This window comes from Physeter macrocephalus, chromosome 6, assembly GCF_002837175.3.
Source record: "Physeter macrocephalus isolate SW-GA chromosome 6, ASM283717v5, whole genome shotgun sequence".
Taxonomy (NCBI): domain Eukaryota; kingdom Metazoa; phylum Chordata; class Mammalia; order Artiodactyla; family Physeteridae; genus Physeter; species Physeter macrocephalus.
In genome coordinates, this window is record NC_041219.1 from 52,021,070 (window position 1) to 52,031,647 (window position 10,578).

At 48.4% G+C, this 10,578-nt stretch overlaps 1 protein-coding gene across 1 annotated transcript in view; it reads left to right on the top strand.

Annotated features, from left to right (window-relative positions):
• The window catches only part of MOV10L1 (Mov10 like RNA helicase 1), a 51,303-nt gene that overhangs the window by 17,139 nt on the left and 23,586 nt on the right, over window positions 1-10,578 (top strand). The window contains exons 9-10 of the mRNA XM_024127416.2: window positions 2,112-2,306; window positions 7,651-7,765. Coding sequence (XP_023983184.1) covers window positions 2,112-2,306; window positions 7,651-7,765 — 310 coding nt within the window. The remainder of the gene's footprint in view (window positions 1-2,111; window positions 2,307-7,650; window positions 7,766-10,578) is intronic.

Below are 10,578 nucleotides of genomic sequence, written 5' to 3' on the forward strand. Positions count from 1 at the left end.
TGCAGGGGACACGGGTTCGAGCCCTGGTCCGGGAAGATCCCACACACCATGGAGCAGCTAAGGCCGTGTGCCACAACTACTGAGCCTGCAGTCTAGAGCCCGCAAGCCGCAGCTACTGAGCCTGCGTGCCACAACTACTGAAGCCTGCGTGCCTGGAGCCCGTGCTCCACAACAAGAGAAGCCACTGCAATGAGAAGCCTGCGCACCGCAACGAAGACCCAACACAGTCAAAAATAAATAAATAAAAAATAAACTTATAAAAAAAGAAAAAGAAAATGCAAGTAATCTATATTTAGAAAAAAAAAGAGAGAGAGAGCGAGCACTGGGACACCATCAGATGGGTCCCAGAGGAGAAGAGAGAGGGAAAGGGGCAGAGAACATACATGAAGACATAACAGCTGAAAACTTCCCTAACCTGGGAAAGGAAATAGACATCCAGGTCCAGGACGCACAGAATCCCAAACAGGATCAACCCAGAGAAGACCGTGCCAAGACCCATTGTAATTAAAAAGGCAAAGATTAAAGGTAGAGAATATTAAAAGCAGCAAGGGAAAAGCAGCACGTTAGGTACAAGGGAACTCCTATAAGACAATCCACTGACTTTTCAGCAGAAACTCTGCAGGCCAGAAGGGAGTAGCATGATATATTTAAAGTGATGAAAGGGAAAAACCTACACCCAGGAATATTCTACCCAGCAAGGCTCTCATTCAGACTTGATGGAGAAGCTAAAAGCTTTACAGACAAGCAAAAACTAAAAGAATTCAGAATCACCAAACCAGCTTTACCAGAAATGACATAGGGACTTCTTTTAGCAAAAAAGAAAAGACCACAACTACATACATGAAAATTATGAAAGAAAAAGCTTATAGGAAAAGGGAAATATACAGTAAAGGTAGTAAAGTCAGCCTCGTATAAGGCTAGTAATAAGGTTGAAAGACAAAAGTAGTAAAATCATATATATCCGTAGTAAGTAGTTAAGGAATACACAGAACAAAAAGATGTAAAATATGATGTCAAAAGCAATAATCATGGGACTTCCCTGGTGGCGCAGTGGTTAAGAATCTGCCTACCAATGCAGGGGACACGGGTTCAGTCCCTGCTACAGGAAGATCCCACAGCCGCGGAGCAACTAAGCCCGTGCGCCACAACTACTGAGCCTGTGCCCTAGAGCCTGTGAGCCACAACTACTGAAGCCCGTGCACCTAGAGCCCGTACTCCGCAACAAAAGAAGCCACCATAATGAGAAGCTTGTACACCACAACAAAGAGTAGCCCCTGCTTTCCGCAACTGGAGAAAGCCCACATGTAGCAACAAAGACCCAACGCAGCCAGAAATAAAAAATAATTTTAAAAAAACAATAATCATGATGGGAGGAGAGTAAAAATGCAGGGTTGTTAAAAATGCATTTGAACTTAAGAGACCAGCAACTTAAATAACCATAGATGGATGGATGGATGGATGGATCGATGATGATGGATAGATGGAGGGATAGATAGCTATGCACATTGTGGGAAATATAGTCAGTAACAATGTAGTCTATTTGCATGGTAACATATCCTGACGATACTTATTGTGATGATTATTTTGAAATGTATAGAAATATCAAATCACTGTGTTGTGTAACAGGAAATAACAGTGTTGTAGGTCGATTATACTTCAAAAACAAACTTATAGAAAAAGAGATTAGATTTGTGGTCACCGGAGGCGGGGTTTGGGGGAGGGGGAATTGGGTGAAGGGGGTCAGAAGGTACAAACCTCCAGCTATAAGATGAATAAGTACTAGGGATGTAATGTACAACATGACACACGTAATGAACACGGCTGTATGTTATACGTGAAAGGTGTCAAGAGAGGGCTCAGCGGCCGTGGCTCACGGGCCCGGCCGCTCCGCGGCATGTGGGATCTTCCCGGACCGGGGCACGAACCCGTGTCCCCTGCATCGGCAGGCGAACCCCCAACCACTGCGCCACCAGGGAAGGGCCTAAAAGAATTATTAAAAGCTAAGGGTGACTGGTTTGCTAGCTCTGTGACTTTCCCTGTGTGAACAAAGGGAGGTTGTGTTGAACCTACCTCTTTTGCTGACGACCCACTAAGCTGTGTCTTGTCTCCAGGAATTCTGGCCGCTGCAGGGAGCTCCTTCTGCTTTGCTTCTCCAGTTTCACAGTCGGGCGGTTCCTTGAAGTGAACGTCATAAGTGAGGAGGAATCACTGATAGCTGTCCGAGAACCCTTTTCATGGAAAAAGTCTAAAAGTTCCCAAGTGTTAGCTTCCACCAAAACTACAGTTGTCGTGACCGCGCAGAAAAGGTACCATGAGCAGACGACAGTGCAAGCCCAGATCTCGGGCTCGCGGTGTGAGGGATGCACGTAGCTGCTGTTGTCGGAGGGAGGTGGACGTCCTAGATAAAGGGGTGCAGCTGCAGCCCAGCGCCCTCCATTGTCCTGGGGACACACTGTGAGGATGGGGGCGGGGCTGCAGCACCCCAGCTGGTCTCAAGGTGACTCGCAGTGCAGGATGTGATTTGACCCTTGCCCTCGGCTCCTGCCACCTTTCGTGTTCCCATCAGCCCAGCCCGGCCAGCTCCTGAGACAGCCCATGTACCACATGGGCACCCAGGGCACCGAGCAGCGAGGGGTCAGTGAGACGTGGTTGGTATGGCTTTCGAGGGTCATTCACAGCACCCGAGTGTCGCTTGTCGAGGGCAGCAGGGTTGCTTGGCTGTTTGAAGCCCATCTGAAGATGTGACACCTCTGAAAAATGAAATTAAGAAAAAAGCATGTAATCTGCTAGTGACTCGTGGCTGGGGGCTTGGGGACGATCTGCCTGTATCTGGGGTGTTGTCTGGAGAAAGTACTGCGCGTCCACGCTTTCTCGTCTGCAGTTATAAGTCCCAAAAGCTCTGAGAAGCAGATTTTGCTTTTTTAAGTTTGGTGCCAAAAAATCATGACCTATAGGCTGGAGGACATTCCACAACTTAGTCATGTGGACACGCCCCCTCAGCGGCTGCCCCGAACTCACTGGGATGGCACGTGCTGCTTTTCTGTGGCGGGAAGTCCTGAATCTCAGATCACATCCGCCCTGGGAACAATTGAAGATAAGGTACTGTGGGCTTCCACTAATTCGTGGGCTGAAGGGAAATCTGTTAAAGTATGGTGTGCCTTTTGACCTTTGGGCTTAGACCATTGTTTGAATCCCAGCACTGCCGCCAGGAAGCTGTGCCATCTCAGGCCAGTTTCTCAACCTCTCTGAGCCTTAGTTTCATTTGTAAAGTGCTAGTCCCCCCCTGCCCCACACATGCCATTTCTGGCACTGAGCAGTCAACAGCAATCAGTTAAGTAATAACAGTCATTGGGCATGTGAACAGTAGTTGAGTGGCTCTAGGGATGGAACCTGAACACAGGAGCAAGAAGTCACGTGGCCTGCGGGCGGCAGGTCCACATAGCTGGACTCCAGTTACAGGAGCTTTTAAGAACCTCTGGCTGTCGTTTAGTGGTGCACCAAGCGGCTTTCCCGTTACAGTTTGGCTCAACTAGAGGAGTGAAATAGAGCAACAGCATAAGTATTTAATCCTCTGGTAAGTTTTTCCCCGTTGACTATTAATACATTGTCACTGTACAGGAGCGTCCCTAAAACAAACACTCGGGACTTCCCTGGTGGCGCAGTGGTTAAGAATCCGCCTGCCAGTGCAGGGGACACGGGTTCGAGCCCTGGTCCGGGAAGATCCCACACACCATGGAGCAGCTAAGGCCGTGTGCCACAACTACTGAGCCTGCAGTCTAGAGCCCGCAAGCCGCAGCTACTGAGCCTGCGTGCCACAACTACTGAAGCCTGCGTGCCTGGAGCCCGTGCTCCACAACAAGAGAAGCCACTGCAATGAGAAGCCTGCGCACCGCAACGAAGACCCAACACAGTCAAAAATAAATAAATAAAAAATAAACTTATAAAAAAAGAAAAAGAAAATGCAAGTAATCTATATTTAGAAAAAAAAAGAGAGAGAGAGCGAGCACTGGGACACCATCAGATGGGTCCCAGAGGAGAAGAGAGAGGGAAAGGGGCAGAGAACATACATGAAGACATAACAGCTGAAAACTTCCCTAACCTGGGAAAGGAAATAGACATCCAGGTCCAGGACGCACAGAATCCCAAACAGGATCAACCCAGAGAAGACCGTGCCAAGACCCATTGTAATTAAAAAGGCAAAGATTAAAGGTAGAGAATATTAAAAGCAGCAAGGGAAAAGCAGCACGTTAGGTACAAGGGAACTCCTATAAGACAATCCACTGACTTTTCAGCAGAAACTCTGCAGGCCAGAAGGGAGTAGCATGATATATTTAAAGTGATGAAAGGGAAAAACCTACACCCAGGAATATTCTACCCAGCAAGGCTCTCATTCAGACTTGATGGAGAAGCTAAAAGCTTTACAGACAAGCAAAAACTAAAAGAATTCAGAATCACCAAACCAGCTTTACCAGAAATGACAAAGGGACTTCTTTTAGCAAAAAAGAAAAGACCACAACTACATACATGAAAATTATGAAAGAAAAAGCTTATAGGAAAAGGGAAATATACAGTAAAGGTAGTAAAGTCAGCCTCGTGTAAGACTAGTAATAAGGTTGAAAGACAAAAGTAGTAAAATCATATATATCCGTAGTAAGTAGTTAAGGAATACACAGAACAAAAAGATGTAAAATATGATGTCAAAAGCAATAATCATGGGACTTCCCTGGTGGCGCAGTGGTTAAGAATCTGCCTACCAATGCAGGGGACACGGGTTCAGTCCCTGCTACAGGAAGATCCCACAGCCGCGGAGCAACTAAGCCCGTGCGCCACAACTACTGAGCCTGTGCCCTAGAGCCTGTGGAGCCTTAGTTTCATTTGTAAAGTGCTAGTCCCCCCCTGCCCCACACATGCCATTTCTGGCACTGAGCAGTCAACAGCAATCAGTTAAGTAATAACAGTCATTGGGCATGTGAACAGTAGTTGAGTGGCTCTAGGGATGGAACCTGAACACAGGAGCAAGAAGTCACGTGGCCTGCGGGCGGCAGGTCCACATAGCTGGACTCCAGTTACAGGAGCTTTTAAGAACCTCTGGCTGTCGTTTAGTGGTGCACCAAGCGGCTTTCCCGTTACAGTTTGGCTCAACTAGAGGAGTGAAATAGAGCAACAGCATAAGTATTTAATCCTCTGGTAAGTTTTTCCCCGTTGACTATTAATACATTGTCACTGTACAGGAGCGTCCCTAAAACAAACACTCGGGACTTCCCTGGTGGCGCAGTGGTTAAGAATCCGCCTGCCAGTGCAGGGGACACGGGTTCGAGCCCTGGTCCGGGAAGATCCCACACACCATGGAGCAGCTAAGGCCGTGTGCCACAACTACTGAGCCTGCAGTCTAGAGCCCGCAAGCCGCAGCTACTGAGCCTGCGTGCCACAACTACTGAAGCCTGCGTGCCTGGAGCCCGTGCTCCACAACAAGAGAAGCCACTGCAATGAGAAGCCTGCGCACCGCAACGAAGACCCAACACAGTCAAAAATAAATAAATAAAAAATAAACTTATAAAAAAAGAAAATGCAAGTAATCTATATTTAGAAAAAAAAAGAGAGAGAGAGCGAGCACTGGGACACCATCAGATGGGTCCCAGAGGAGAAGAGAGAGGGAAAGGGGCAGAGAACATACATGAAGACATAACAGCTGAAAACTTCCCTAACCTGGGAAAGGAAATAGACATCCAGGTCCAGGACGCACAGAATCCCAAACAGGATCAACCCAGAGAAGACCGTGCCAAGACCCATTGTAATTAAAAAGGCAAAGATTAAAGGTAGAGAATATTAAAAGCAGCAAGGGAAAAGCAGCACGTTAGGTACAAGGGAACTCCTATAAGACAATCCACTGACTTTTCAGCAGAAACTCTGCAGGCCAGAAGGGAGTAGCATGATATATTTAAAGTGATGAAAGGGAAAAACCTACACCCAGGAATATTCTACCCAGCAAGGCTCTCATTCAGACTTGATGGAGAAGCTAAAAGCTTTACAGACAAGCAAAAACTAAAAGAATTCAGAATCACCAAACCAGCTTTACCAGAAATGACAAAGGGACTTCTTTTAGCAAAAAAGAAAAGACCACAACTACATACATGAAAATTATGAAAGAAAAAGCTTATAGGAAAAGGGAAATATACAGTAAAGGTAGTAAAGTCAGCCTCGTGTAAGACTAGTAATAAGGTTGAAAGACAAAAGTAGTAAAATCATATATATCCGTAGTAAGTAGTTAAGGAATACACAGAACAAAAAGATGTAAAATATGATGTCAAAAGCAATAATCATGGGACTTCCCTGGTGGCGCAGTGGTTAAGAATCTGCCTACCAATGCAGGGGACACGGGTTCAGTCCCTGCTACAGGAAGATCCCACAGCCGCGGAGCAACTAAGCCCGTGCGCCACAACTACTGAGCCTGTGCCCTAGAGCCTGTGAGCCACAACTACTGAAGCCCGTGCACCTAGAGCCCGTACTCCGCAACAAAAGAAGCCACCATAATGAGAAGCTTGTACACCACAACAAAGAGTAGCCCCTGCTTTCCGCAACTGGAGAAAGCCCACATGTAGCAACAAAGACCCAACGCAGCCAGAAATAAAAAATAATTTTAAAAAAACAATAATCATGATGGGAGGAGAGTAAAAATGCAGGGTTGTTAAAAATGCATTTGAACTTAAGAGACCAGCAACTTAAATAACCATAGATGGATGGATGGATGGATGGATCGATGATGATGGATAGATGGAGGGATAGATAGCTATGCACATTGTGGGAAATATAGTCAGTAACAATGTAGTCTATTTGCATGGTAACATATCCTGACGATACTTATTGTGATGATTATTTTGAAATGTATAGAAATATTAAGTCACTGTGTTGTGTAACAGGAAATAACAGTGTTGTAGGTCGATTATACTTCAAAAACAAACTTATAGAAAAAGAGATTAGATTTGTGGTCACCGGAGGCGGGGTTTGGGGGAGGGGGAATTGGGTGAAGGGGGTCAGAAGGTACAAACCTCCAGCTATAAGATGAATAAGTACTAGGGATGTAATGTACAACATGACACACGTAATGAACACGGCTGTATGTTATACGTGAAAGGTGTCAAGAGAGTAATCCTGGGAGTTCCCATCACGAGGAGATACTTTTTTCTGTTTCTTTAGTTTTGTATCTACATGAGAAGGTGGGTGGGTGGTCACTACACTTAGCATGGTCATTATTTCAGGATGCATGTCAGTCAGATCATTATGCTGCACACCTTAAACGTCTACAGTGCTGTTGTCAATTATTCGTCCGTGAAATTGGAAGGAAAAAAATAAAACATAAGAGTTGAGCTTATTGCAAGCTTAGAAACAGTGTTTTCAAGCTCACTGGTCCCAGGACCTTTTGGGAGTTTGGCATCTCCTTTTGCTGGAGGCAAAGCAGCTCCCGGGAGAGCAGCCCCAAAGCTAAATAGCACTTTGCAAACCACTGCCTGAGGCCAGCAGTTCATGTACCAGTTGTTTTTGGTGATTGAACCTCTGTCTTTCTGAAAAAGGAAAGGATGTTTAAGTGGAAACGTCTGGGGTGACGTGCCTGGTGCTGAAGGGTTGTTTCTAACTTGCGAATCTCCTTTTCAGGAACCTGAGACGACAGCTTCCGAGTTTTCTCCCGCAGTACCCGATACCAGACAGGCTTAAAGAATGTGTGGGGCAGAAAATCGACATCCTGACCTTTCAGCCGCTGCTCGGAGAGGTAGGAAAAGTGTCTCATGTGAAGCACTGATTCTTCACCACAGTCGAGTTGTTTTCTGAACAAACTCAGGGTGAACCTTTGTTGGGTTCAGACCTCGTGTGGGCTGTGTTCACCCCGGGAGCGGTGGGGCCCATCGCTGTGTCCCTCTGCAGATTGTCGGGGCTTTGGGGGCTGGGGGCAAAGCAGGGGTGGGGGGACCCTCTGCCCCCGGCCCGGCCTCTCTTCTACCCCGTGGCCGAGCCTCTCAGCAACTTTCCATTTGTGACAGAGCTCCGAGCAGCTAAGCAGGGGAGCCGGGAAAAGGCCTGTAGCCACACAGACCAGGGCGGGGGGCGGGGGGTGTTGGCGTCGGGAGGAGGAGGAGGCCAGGCCTCCCATAGGACTCCTCTGGCAGGACGTCTCCTTGTCATCCGCCCTGGCTGGGCTGTTGGTCTGCTTCTTTGGTCTCAGGCTTATTCAGATCCGCTGGGGGAGGCCTGGTCTGAGCCTGCCCGCTGTGGCAGGTGGTGGTCGGAGCTGTGAGAAGGGGTGGACCTGCCAGAGGAGGCCAAGGGCAGGGGCAGTGCTGAGCAAGGCTGAGGCAGGGGTCCAGGGAGGGACCTGTCTGTTCCGCTGGCAGCAATGGGGGAGCGCGGCCCTTTTCCAGGAGGGCACTTTCTCGAGGGTTTGGGTGTCTGTTGGCTGAGGAGTGGGTGAGTGGAATGAGGGCCGGGGCCTGTGCTGCATCAGGGCGAGAAGGAGGGAGGAGACTGGACAGTGGCTGGAGGGAGACTTGGGGCTCGCCAGAGATTCGTGGAGGGTGAGGGAGCCCTGAGCTGGGAGAGCTGCGGTGGCAGGCGGAGAGGAAAGGAGGCTTGGGAGGAAGCTGGGTGGCACTGAGGAGCGCGCCGGCCCTGGGACTGATGGACAGGGCCCTCTGTCTGCTGGGCCTTGGACCTGCGGCAGGGCTGGGCCAGAAGCTGCCCCCGGTGCTGGTGCTGCGATGCTACCTGTGCCACCGGCCCGAGGTGCCCCACCCCAGGGCCACACTGGCATCCTGCAGCGGGGAAGGTGCTGCAGGGGCACTGGGCGCTGTCCAGGGACGGCGCGACCACACAGAAGGAGCAGCACCAAGGAGGGTATGTGGGCAGGTCTGTGGGCTGGAAGCGGGGAGACCCGCCAGGCAGTTGTTGCACTGATGGTTGTAGGGCCTGAGCTGAGGCTGGAGCAGCAAACCAGCCCTAAAACACCTTAGAACTTCGGGGCTGAGAAATTGATGCCGGGGAGAATGCAGCTTCTGGGACCATCGTGTGCAGGAAGTGCGCCTGCACCTCTCCTGTAAGGCCGCCTGGGCGCCGGGAAGGGACCTCCTCTTGAGCGTAGCAGTTACCGGAAGAAAGTGGGTGTCGTCAGCATTCACGATAGTATGATAGTAAGGGTCACGGAAAAGTGCTGTGTGGCCTAAAGTTCCAGAGTACTCGCCCCTTTGTGATTCTTTAACTCATGCGTGGGTCACCCCTGTACTTCCTGGCTTCCTGTGCCCTTGTAACCGCCCCCCTATGCAGGTCCCCTTCCTGGGGCTCCTCCCATCCTTCTGGGGGACCTGAGCATCCCCTGCAGTGGTTGGTCTGTCAGCCTTGTGGGTCTCGCCGGGTCTTGACCTCTGGGCAGGCGCTGCAGAGACGCTGCCCCACACCTCCTCCCTCCTTGCGTTTCTCCAGGGGCTCTGCTTTTCTTCTCACCTTGGTTCTTCTGCACGGAGTCTGTGTTTTTTTCTAGCTTCTTTTAGGATTTTCTCTTTTGCACTAGTTTTAAGGAATTTAATTTACAGTGTGAGTTGCTGTAGTTTTCTTCACGTTCCTTGGCTTGGGTTCTTTGAGCTTACTGGAGAAAGTGAATTTACGGTTTTTCTCAAAGTTCTTGGCCATTCCGTCTTCAAGTATTCTTTCTGCCCCGCTCTCCACGTTCCCATTACATGTGTATGAGGCCGCGTGAAGTTGCCCCACAGCTCACGGCTGCTCCGTTCATTTCTCTTCGGTCTTTTTTCCTCTGTGTTTCATTCCGAGTAGTTTCTGTTGCTGTGTCTTTTTGAGTTCACTGATTTTTTTCTTTTGCAGTGTGCAGCCCCATCCAGTGTATTTTTTTTTTTTTTTATGTCAGACGTTGTTATTATCTCCACAAGTTCAATTAGGGTCTTTTTTTATATTTTCTGTCTCTACTTAATATGCTTAGTCTTTCCTCACCTTTTTTTTCTTCAGCTTTTTTTTCTTTAACTTTTTGGATGTATATAGTACAGTTACAACAGTGTTTTAAGGCTCTTGTGATACTGATTCCATCGCAGGTGTCATTTTTGATTCTGTGTCTGTTGATAGGTTTTTCTCCTCATTATGGGTTGTAGCTTGTGCTTAGTTCCCTGCCTGGTCATCTTTGTTTGGACGCTAAACATTCTGGATTTTACCTTGCTGGGTATTTCATATTTTTCTGTTCTTGAAAATATTTTTGAACTTTGTTCTGGGATGCACGTAAGTTACTTGGAAATGGCCAGATACTTTTAAGCCTGGCTTTAAAGCCTTGTTAGGAGAGACCAGAGTTGTTTTTAATATAGGGCTGATTCCTTCTGAGGACTCTACCCAGTGCCCCTTTATCTGAAGCCTTTCCATTTGGGCTGGTGGGACCCACAGCATTCTCAGCCCTGTGTGAGTTCTGGGATTTGTTACCTCTAACCCGGTGGTTCTCAACAGGTGAACTTTCCCCCCAGGAGACATTTTTTTTTTTTTTTTTTTTTTGCGGTACGCGGGCCTCTCCCTGTCGTGGCCTCTCCCGTTGCGGTGCCC